This window comes from Crocodylus porosus, unplaced genomic scaffold (assembly GCF_001723895.1).
Source record: "Crocodylus porosus isolate Cpor-Errol unplaced genomic scaffold, CroPor_comp1, whole genome shotgun sequence".
In the NCBI taxonomy this organism is placed as follows: domain Eukaryota; kingdom Metazoa; phylum Chordata; order Crocodylia; family Crocodylidae; genus Crocodylus; species Crocodylus porosus.
Genome location: NW_017728906.1, coordinates 91,024,376 through 91,036,031, shown reverse-complemented (window position 1 = coordinate 91,036,031; position 11,656 = coordinate 91,024,376). Strand labels below are relative to the sequence as shown.

The 11,656-nt window shown below is 40.5% G+C and overlaps 1 protein-coding gene across 1 annotated transcript in view; it reads right to left on the bottom strand.

Annotated features, from left to right (window-relative positions):
• Positions 1-1,258: 1,258 nt before the first annotated feature.
• Positions 1,259-11,656, bottom strand: part of GCC2 (GRIP and coiled-coil domain containing 2) — a 57,105-nt gene continuing 46,707 nt past the window's right edge. The window contains exons 20-23 of the mRNA XM_019529595.1: positions 11,249-11,446; positions 10,043-10,182; positions 7,229-7,430; positions 1,259-4,291 (exon numbers count right to left, since the gene is read on the bottom strand). Coding sequence (XP_019385140.1) covers positions 4,221-4,291; positions 7,229-7,430; positions 10,043-10,182; positions 11,249-11,446 — 611 coding nt within the window. The 3' untranslated portion in view covers positions 1,259-4,220. The remainder of the gene's footprint in view (positions 4,292-7,228; positions 7,431-10,042; positions 10,183-11,248; positions 11,447-11,656) is intronic.

The following is an 11,656-nucleotide window of genomic DNA, read 5'->3' as shown; positions in this document are numbered from 1 at the left end:
GAGTTGTAAATTAACATGTTTTAGTGATCAGATTTGCACCATCGTTTAAGAAATATGTGAAGAAGTATCAGTGGGAAACTTGATTTAAAATCAATGATTTAAACCAGGGTTTCCTCGTGGTGATTTAAATCAATCCACCCTGCTGGTGCCCCTCACCCCCCACCCACAGCCCCTGCTCCCCCAGCCCTGCCGGTTTTGCCAACCATGGGAACTTTCAGGAACCTAACCCCTGTAGCTGGCAAGGGAAATCTGTACTTCAGTAGTATACACATAAGCTCATATTAGGCAACTACTTCTACCCCTGCTAACCATTATACTGCAGAATAAAAATCCTTTCTCCATTTTCCAAACAAATTTTACTCAAAATTACTGAAAACAAGTATTGGGGGGGGGGGAGGCATTCATACAGGCAAAGTTGGATTTTATCAATGTGAGCACCACATAGAACATAAGAGGGGGCACAGACAATTTGATATCACTTTTTCAACCAAACTTTTTTTTTTTTAATCTCTCTCGTAAGAGTAACAAATAAGATTTTAAAAGTACAACTGTTCCCATGGGCAGGGCCATCCTTGAAAGGGGGTGGGGGCGAATTGGGGTGACCGCTCTGTGTCCCATGCTTTGGGGGCCCTGTAGAGCCAGGCAGAGCAGCGGCTCCTCATCCAGCTGCTCGCTACCCCTCCCCCTTCTTGCCCCCACTGCCGATGCCAGCTGCAGCTTCTCTGGGTCCAGGATTGGAGCAGGGCCCCGCACGGGCTGATTTGCCCCATGTCCTGCTCCCTGCTCGGGTCGCCTCTGCCCACGAGCACAACCGCATAACACACTGAAAGGCAACAGAAGGGTGTGCACTGCACAGTGAGACTCCTGAAGTATAGGTAGCAGTCACCCTGCTGCTTTCCAATCATGAGGTAACAGAGGCCCAGTTCTAAGCAGACACTCTCCTCCCACCAAGGTCTCTCCCTGCCTGGAGGATCGAGGCACTCCCTTTTACCATCTACAGCCCCTGAAGTCACAGGTGGCCAAAGACAGGAAGAATGGCTTTTTGCCCTTCTTTTTGCTCTTCATATCTTCCTCATCATGGTAGAAGGGCCACAATTTGGTCATGAGCTTGTGACTTCTTTGGGGCAGGGTTTCCATCGTCTAACAATAGTGTAAACAAACTAATATGTGACACTGTAAAAACAGTAAATGGAACAAAACCTAAAAGCAGAGCCAACACTTGCCCTTAAAAGGAAACAGAGGGAGAGCAGCAAAAGGCAACAGTGAACAGGAATGCCAAGTTTAATTTTAAATGTGTTTCTTGGAATTTGAGCCACAATGATGTGGTGTATTAACATTATAAATATTTAAAATTCATGAAATATAAAATATATCTACTGTGCAAAATAATCCCACTTCCAGTCCTCACCTCTTTTTAATTCCATTTACTATAAGTATTTAAGACCCAGACATTTACTTGCATCAGACATTTCTTCCATTATCTGATGGAAGACAAATTCTGAAAACATGACAATCTTAGCTACAGAATACACATTAGATAAATGATTAATGACAATTATTAAAATATTCTTTACATTACTCTTTCAAGGCCTCGGTTATCTTCCTTTGTAGAAAAAATATATCATGCAAGAGGTGTAAATTACACTCAAGAGTACAATATCGGAGTTTAAACTAGAACTGTGAGCTTACATCTCAAAAATTTGAAATTAAACAACTTCTATTTAATACAGCAAATGTTACACTGTATGCTGTTTGCATACTTCATTCACATTTTATAGAATTAAATAAATGGGTCTTAGGGGCTGAAATATATGCATTTAAAAGAAACAGGTTCATTTTTCACAGCTATTTAACAAAGAAAGTTGAGCAGGCATTGTGCAGAAAACTGTCAGCAGCAAGTTTTTGGCTGAATATATTTGAAGCTGTACTATTTCACTCATGCTCTTCTATTTTTTAAATTACAGAAGGAAAAGAAATTACTTGCATTTTTGGTATAGTGATCTGAAAACTCTCCACTCCTTCTGGCTATTTTAAAAAATGAAAATCACAGTGAGTTGTGAATTTATATTTAATGACCTGGAACAAAATCTCTGAAGATGTAGATGTGGACTGAAAAGTGACTAAAAAGTACTACATACTTATCTCTACTTTCAAAATAGCAATTGCTCAAGATGGTTTTTCTAGCTGCCAATCCTGCAAATTCAGTCTAGGAGCTAAAAAAATCAAGCCAGCTCTTTTCTGGATCATGTATGACCCATGAAGAGTTTGCAAATAGAACTTAAAATATGTTAGTACTGGACTGCATCAAAAAGGAATCAAATTCACTCCAGGAACTGTTGATTTTCAGCACTAACTGTAAGTAGTAGAAGTAGTAAGAACATATATTAAGCTGACAACTTGGAATAAACACAGGAAACGGAGATAGTCATTGGCATTTAGTCACTTCCAGTTTGATAAGCACTCTTACGAAGAGATTCTGTTTTCAGAACAACCTAATTCTGCTTGCTACTCTTACAGGCAGATTAACTATAATCCACATAAGTATTATGTTATTAAGGGAGTAGGCATACCTCTAGGTTGCCCTCTTTCCTATCCCGGGCCTCTCGATTAGTGTTTGCTTAGTATAGAAAATAACAGCAATATCTACAGTAGAGAAAGGAATAATGTTCGTCTAAGTTTATATCTTTCCTGTCCTCTGGTCAAAGAAGTAGCTTTAATACTACATACCAGAATATCAGAGGGAAAGGGAATACTAAGGGGAGATATACATCTCAAAGACTCTTGGTGGCAGGAAAAACTGCAGGTGCTTAACACAAATAACAAATCACTCAGATAACAACTGTGGAATATATAGAGGAGAGAGAAAGAATGGGTTAGGAGGAAAGACAGAAAACACAGAACAGAAGACAGAAGCTGAAAGAGTGCCCTTGTTTATAATGGGTGCATCTACTGTGTTACACATAGGAAGATAAACCAGATACCCCTTCTGGCTCATTTAAGCCAATTAAGATTCCACAACTAGAGCCTATTTAAGAAGTGTATATCTATTCTTCTTGGCTGGTACCCAGTCTTTTCTCTCTTCTGTTCTGATGGGTCCTCACACAGTGCTAAAATCACTCTGGCCCAGTAGACAGGGGAACAGCTACACCCAGACCCAATAACATTCCTTTCTTTCTTGCAGATATTGCTCCCGTACACTTTCCAGAAATGCCATTAAATTAAAGGACTTAAAAGCACATATCACTTGACCACAAGGGATAGGTGGAATGTGGAAGAGTGAGAATGGAATGAAGTTTGCTTAAGGAAATTATACACCACATACAGTGATAACATTTTCACAGGAAAGTATTCTCCCCCTCTTCTGCCAGCAGTTATATTGAGAGTCATTTAACAACACGACCATTACAAGCAGTAGGTACCATTTGCATTGTTTGGCTTTAGACTCCCTATGAATGTTCCACGCTCAGAGAAAGAAAGACTTTAGATTAAGTTATTTCTCCTACTATTTCAACTTGCTTATGCCACTGACTCTTAGGGGAGGCTGATGCAACTTTCTAAAACAAACCATGAGCATCAGGAAACCCCTATGAGCCCACGTAACACAAACATGAGATGTTATCAGAGCCACTACATTTCTCACACCTTAGGACTTGTATTTTAATTTTTTTTCACTGCAATCTGAGACTAAAAAATAACTGAAGTGAAAAAGAAAATGCCCTTCATCTCCAAAGTGTCTGCAGTGCAATATTTTGTAAATATCACCATGCAGAGGAAAAAGTTTGATTTTATGCTTCTTTTAATGTGTAATGACAATGCAGGTTGCTAATTTGCTTCATTTCTCGTCAGCGAGGGTTTTTAAGTCTTAAAAGTATTTTAGTATTGTTTCAGTTTTTAAATGATGCTCCATTTTAAATGATAAAACTGGAAGTTCTGACCAGTTTGACACTTTTTAATCCTACATTTTATTCTCAATCACAAGCTTATTTAATCTGAAATGTTTATGACAAAAAAGTATAGTTTACTGAAGTCAGAAAATAATATAGTAAACTCTTTAAAAACTTTCTACTCTAATTCTTAGGTTAACATATGCTGCTGCAGGTAGTTTGAAAAAAAATAAAACTGCCACTGCTATTTATGTATGCTTCATTCTTGTATATTAGCATTTCTTTCTTAGTGCAATCATGGAATGTAAGTATTGAAGATTCAGCTTTTCTGTTGCCTCATCGAAGTCCTGACCAACTGTGAAGGTATGAGGCCCACCCAGAAGGTCGTGAAGCACTTTCTTCTTCACCTGCAGGAAAGGGGGAAAAGAAATGGAAAAAGATAAAACTTCAGTTTTCACCAGCACTGAAGCTATTAACAGTGAACTGACTGATGGCACATTGCATGAAAACCAAAACATTACTTTTAAGCAGTAACACTTCAGGCACAAGTTTTCAATATGCACTATGAGAAATAGCTACCATATTCAAATAAATACCACTGTATTGCATTCTTTATTTAGGATACTTAAGAAACCTGCAACTGACAGAGAAATAAAACTGGCCTCTTCTTTCTAACTTCTACAGACTTCAAAAGAGGCCTTTAGACTGTAATGAGCTCTGTTTAAGAAGTGCAAGAGCAGCTGTATTCAAATACAGAATTTTGACTTGCCATTCAAAATATAAATCCTCTCACATGGAGAATTAGTTTGGCTATACCTTTTCATGATATCACTTCCTTTCTCTTCATGTTCATTAGTAACTGGTCTTTTCTAAGTTGGCATGAAGAGTGCACAGTACAACTAACATTTACAGAAAATTGTTAATGACAAAGACCATGTCAATCTCTATATAAAGATGTTGTGAACAAGATAATATGTAAAGTGTTTTGCAAATGGGAAAGAATCCATCCAATCAGAGGCCTAAGCATTTATTATAAAGGAGCAGACTGCTTAATACATTCTTTTAATATGCTTGGTAGCATTTAAGTAAAGTGTTTAAGTGTTGTAGCCATGACAGTTCAGGAAATATGCAAGAGGCATGGATTTCTGTGAGTGATTCTCATTTACTGGACCAAGTGAATGGTTGAGAAAGACTTAGACAAGCTTTTGGGTACCAGAATACTGCAATACCATGCAGCTGTATCTCAAAATGGCATAACATACACTATATGTCCATATTTTAGCCAGACTTTTGGAGAAAATTTAGTCTAGAATTTATTTAATCCATCTCAATCATGCAGTTGGTCCAATAAGAGACTTTACACATAAAAACCTTACCTCTTAAAATGCTTGAAATTTTTTCCTAGACAATTCTTGTATTTGTGGAAGGTACATGTAACACTGTAGCCATGATGGTCCAGAAATTATGCAAGAGCCAAGGATTCCTTAGGGCAGAAGTTTTCAACCTTTTGTTAACAAGTATACCTCTTCTGCCTCAAAGTTTCAGCTCACGTACCCCTTTATATTTTTTTCTCGCTGTTAAGGGGCAGGGTGGTGGGGGCAGATTGAGGCCCCCATGGTGAGGGAGGGAGTAGGAATGGGTCTGGGACAGGGGCAGGTGCTCCACAGCCGGGGTGAAATGCAGGACAGAGCCACAAAAGCGATTCGTCTGGGAGGTGCAGGGAGGGGGGGTGGCTCCTGCTGCTGTGCACACCCTGGTGGAGGCCTGCGGGGCATCTGCCCCACGTGGAGATCTAGGGGGCACAGGCAGCTGCTGCTGCAGGCTGGAGTCTGCACCCTGCTGCTGCTGTCCCAAGAGCTGCTCAATGCCATGTGCCTGCTGCTGCTGGGTGGGCAGGCTGACACACACACCAGCAAATAAGTGTGGGAGGGGAGGGGGCAGGGTGGGGGAGAGGGAAGGGACTGGGGGGATCAGATTGAGAATGGCAAGAGGGGAGGGGGGTGTTTTCATACCTGCTCCCAGGAGCAGGGCTGGGCGGGGACATGAGGGCACTAGTGCCCCTCTGCCGGCTGACCAAGGGCGGGGAGCTCACATGCAATAGCTGCCACTGCCACCACCCTGAGCCACTTTCCCACAGACGGTCGCATGTGCAGTTTTGCAGGCTGCTGTTGGGCCTTGCACCCACACAATTGTGCACTGTCTATCAGCAGCCTGCAGAGCTGTATACAAGACCAGCTGTGGGAAAGTGGTGCCGAGTGGTGGGTGGCGCTGTGTGCGAGCCCCTCTACCCCCATCTGGCTGGCACATGCATGACACACAGAGGGGTGCTGCTGCCCTTGCCCCCCAGCCCTGTTCCTGGGAGCGGGCACAGAGAATGGGCTCCGGTGGGGGTGAGGAGGTGCTGCAGTGTGCTGTGTGGAGCTGGTGGCACCTGGTGCTTCCCTCCCCCAGGTAAGAAGCAAAGTACAGGAATGCACCAGGGGAGATGCCACCGCCATTCCCCAGGGAGCACTCTAATCCTGACCAGCTGCCTGCCCATGCATACCTGCTATGACCTTTCTAAGTACCCCTAGAGGTACACCTACCTCTGGTTGACAACTCCTGCCTTAGGATAACATCATTTATTGGACCAACTACATAGTTGGGATAAAGTTAGACAAGCTTTCAAATGCAAGATGTCTGCCATCAGTTCTCTGATCACAGGAAGTCAGAAGCAGCATAGTTGATCCAAAAAAAGATATCACTCTAAGAAATTCTTGCCCCTCATATATTTGTGGAATAAAGTTTCAAAACTAGTTGTTAATCATTAGTTTCAGTCATTTACTATGCCAAATGGCTTTTAATAAATTGGAATAGCTCCTACATTTTTGTGGAGCATGTATCATGAAAATCAATTCACAGGAAGCTTTATCCTCATCCCAATTTGAAAGAGATCTTCAATTCACTGACTAGTCAACAGTGGAACTGGCTGGGGAAAAAATGCAGGCAGATGGTTAAAAAAAAAACACGAAGAAATGTCTCTTTAGGGAAGACTAAGGAAGTGATGGAGTTTTACACAATTTAACATGAAAGAAAGGTCTCTCAAAGTTTTTATTTACACCTTAGAGAATTTTATTTAGGCTTTTGCTTTTAGTCCTGTTCAATGAGAAATAGCAATACTTTAATTCCCTTCTAACTGAGTAGCATCATTTTATTCCTAACCTGTTTGCATCACATTCTTTAAATTTGTTTTTCTGGAGGAGCTGAATAAAAAGGAAGTCAAAACCTTTTGGTTTTCTTTATTATTACTTTTACTTTTCTTCTTTGTGATGATGTATTGGTAATAAAAGAAATACTGTACATACCTTGAGCGATTGCAACAAGCTTTCCCTTTTCTTCAGGGCTGAGCTGCAACATGGTATCTATTACTGGCAACAGCCTCTCTCTTTCACTTCCTGATTTCAGAAATATGAATTGCAGCAGAACATTTTTCAAGTATTCTAGATTAGCAACAGATTTCTCTCGCTCTTGGTTCCTTTCCAGTCTCCTTATTTCATTCTTAAGAAGCTGCAGACACAAAGAAACCTTTAAATATTATTTACTTGATTTTTATAAATACGATCAGCTGAAGAGGCTACTTGGAGAAACACAGCATGTATGAATTATACAGGCAATATGGCACTGAACACGTTTACCCGTATAAAGAATGAGGTCTTCTGGGTGAAAGTCCCACTTGACCTAGAGATGGCATAATATTCTCTATACCTGTATTTTATCCAGGCCTTTGGAGAAAGTCCAGAATTCATTTAACCTCTTTAGGATTACATGAATACCTTTGTGTAGGAGTTTTACAGTAAAAGGTTATAAGGAAGAGTTGCCAATATTTTACTTCTTTGTTTTTTACATGATTGACTACAAAACACTTCTGTGGATTTCAGATCTTACTATATGTCCCACCATGCTTTTCTGCGCATAACAAGCAGAAAGGATCCACTCTGGCTACTTACAAACTGCAACAGTACAAACACTCAAATTATTAATCACAGAAACTGATGCCATAAAATGAAGACCCTCCCACCCCTTAGCCCAACAGACTAGTTATTACCATGCTTGACAAGGAAGTGGAAAACAGGATTTTGGCCCCAGCAGCCAGAGAGGATTTGAACTTGTCTCCCACTACCTGGCAAAACTGCTTCTATTTCCAGGCCATGGACACTGCCAGGAGCACCCTCTAACCATCATGTTGAAGTTGGACCCCTGGGCAGCCAAAAGGAGGCGGCATGTGGGGTCAGAAGAGCAAGTCAGAAGGAGCCTGGTTCTGTGGCTTGATGAGTCAGACACTGCCATGAAAGAGAAGAGGCTCTGGGTTCTGGCCCTGGCCTCTGCTCCTTCCCATCCCCTGCTCTAAATCCATTTTACCTAATGAAGAAACATCAATGGGGCACTCCTTCTCCCTCCTCAAGCACTAATCATTAGTTATGTTTTTCTGCACCTAACAGCTATGTGCCTTCCTGAGTGGAATAGGAGCGTAACAGAGTTTGCACTGCCAGAACAGATCCCTTCTGAGCATTCTCTTTGTGTATTGTGCTTGGTCTAAAAATGAAAGACGACTTTTTTTGCACATTAAGAACTGACTTTTTGCACATATTCCAGTTCACATTTTTGAAAGCATCCAAGGAAATATTGCATTATATAGAAGATGACCCTGATTATAAGATGATCCCCCAATAATTAGATTCTATACATGGAAAATTTATAAATGTTATAATTTTCCATGTATAGAATCTCATTATTGGAAGTCTACTTTGAATTTGTCCCTCTCCCACTGCTACAGCAGGGAAAATAAACCTGGGGGTGTCAAGTAACTCCTTTCCTCTCTGCTTCCCAACTTTTTACCATGGCAGCCCTTGCCCCTCTCTAGTGTCAGACCCTACTCTCTTTGCACACATAGAAGTGAGAAGAAAATTTGAAAACAGTAACCTTCAAATTAAACATGGCTGTAGACATTTGCATATAGCACCTACACACTGAACTCTTCCAGAATTGATGCATGTTACCTTTTCAGAAAAACAAAACAAAACAAAACTTCTGCAAGTTTTAGTACTGGTACTTCATAAACACACTTTTGAGCAGCACTTTGGCATTCACTTATATGTAGTAAAAATTATGCATGGTATTAGTCCAAACCACACAATTCAATGAGATGACTCTGGTGAGGCCCAACAGAATTTCAAGCTACAGTGATCCCAAAGCTCAGCACTGCTCAGTATGTGGGCGTACTCCAGATAACACCCACAATTACCAATGTGATAATTAGCCCCCACTCATGACTGGAACCAGGTGTTCTTGTCACAAGTCCTGGCACACTCCAGAAGTTTATGTACAGATGAGGGAGGCACAGGGTAACCTGATCTAGCTCCACTTCACAGAAGGCAAGGCGCCACACTAATATGTAACAGGCTGAGAGAAAAAACACAACAGAGGGATTCTGAGCGATCTGTTTGCCCCATTTTATTATATTTGCCAGGCATTTAAGGCTGGTGAAGCAACAGGAATAGCTAGAAATGAGAAATAAAGGTGCAGCTCAGCAGTGGGAATGAAGAGGAAGTAAAAATTGATGCAATATAGTGGCTCACTATGACTTGAAAGAGCTGGCAGTGAGGAGCATTCCATTTAACGGGCACTACCACATATTGTATTCAGATAGGCTGTATTCACTCATCCTTTCATTAGGTTCTAACCAGCATATCTGCCCAATGTGGGCCACGTGTTTTATAGTGGTGCTCAGTGTTTGCTGCTTTTAATCAACTTTGTAACTGATTTCTGTTGCTGAGCACATACTGTTTTGTCTATTGTTAAACTGCTGTCAATGTGTTTCATGAAACCTCCTTGTACGCAGTAAGATGAGGAGCCTTCTTCCCAGATGCCAATTACAGGGAAAGAAATTCATCCTGTATTTTAGTAAATACAGTATTTGAAAAAGCTGACAAAAACAAGACAATTTGAAAGCATTAGGTAAACTTGAGGAATTTGAGAGAGTTTAACAAAAACAATAGGCAATTACATTTTGCATCTCATCACATTTCTAAATGCGTCAGGTTTGAATCACAGATTATGGTCCTAAGGACGCGTTTTGGGTCACCGAGGCAGTAAATCAGAGCTGCATCAAGCTTACTAACCTTAATTTGTTCCATTAAGATTGCATTTGTTGCTTCTGATTCACGAAGCAGTCCATTCAAATGATCAGCACTCTTTGTTGTTGTGTTCAGCTTCTGTAGTAGCTCTTCCTTGCTGAGCTCGGTTTGCCATGAAGATGGCTCTGCGATTTCATTTTTCAAACAATTATTTTGTAGTAAGGAGAAATCACTAGTCCTAATGACTCAAGGTCATTCACAGTTACAGACGACACCAAGACCTACTAATAAGAAACTATAAATGGTCAGGTTTCACAACCACCAACAATTTCACTGATTGTCTTGCTGGTATCAGTGGGCGTGTCAAATTTTTGTGCACGCACATAAACAAATGAAAAACAAGTACCAAAAAGAACTGCAGAACCAAAGTTTAAGGGGCCTCATGGGCCATGTTAGGCTCTATCAAAATATGTTTTACTGTTTACGGTGTCTTCCATTATCTACGTTCTTAATTTTTCCCCTCAAGAAACATCTGATGACCTCCTTGCTATCTCTTTATTAGTAGCTGCTTGCTATATATTTTTTCCACTTCCCTACTTGGTAAGACCTCCACAGCAAAGTCACAGTTATCAACCTTGGACTGTATTTCCCTGAAAAAGGAATGGTGATCTCCTGAAAAGATACTGGTGATCTCCAGATTTCTTTGAGCTATTTTAACATTAAGGCAAATGGAAGTTTTGTTTTCGACTTTCATAGGAAATGTATAGGAAAAAAAACCAGACCCCTAGGCAGCATTGAGCTGTCCTTCCTTTCCATATGCACAATTCCTCCAACTGTTTATCTGCTTACTCATCATCATCTGCTCTGCTCCTCACTGAAATTCTAGATGTAGGAGATAGACATTCAAGAAAATCTTGGAAGCCAGAACACATTAAAACCTATAGCAAAATTTAGGCAGTGGTCCCTCTTCAAATAGATAAAAGACTTGTAAAAGGAATCCAAGTCCATATCTCAAACTTTTTTGGACTGTTCTCAAATTTCAGCCATCTCCTGGAATAGAAATGGTTCCTCTGGCAGCAGTGTCCAAACACCAGGAAAAAAAAAAAGTAAGTGGGAATTGAGAGGAAGAAGGTGAAAAATACCTCAGGATGATGAGAGAATTTTTTTCTGGCACCCTATTAGTGTACCGAGTCATGTTAATTCCATTTTAAATTGTTATCTACTTTAAAGTAGCCTAAATTATTTTCTTACCAGCTTTTGCTTCAGGAGAATTAAGAAGTTGTTCCAGTGATGGTATGTGAGTAGTGGCAGAAGAGACTGATTCTGTATCAGTTGTTTCCATTCCTTCTCCCTCTTCTCTAGTGACAGCATGCATATCAAGGAGGAGGAGGTCAGTGTTGTTTCTCCGTTCTCTCAAGTTCTTCACTGGTAGGTTTGAAACAGCTGGCCCTGAAAGAGAAATTCTCTCTGTTGGTGTGTATCAAAAAGAAAAAAAAAAAAAAAAAAAGGGTATTTAGGTGTGGTCACGCAAGAATAATTCAAGTTGATACTAAGCAGGAAATCTGAATGAAAGACTGCATACTGCACAAGTGGCAGAATAAAACCAATCCTCACACAAGGAACTCATTTATTCTCTAAAAACAAAAAAACCCTGCCTTT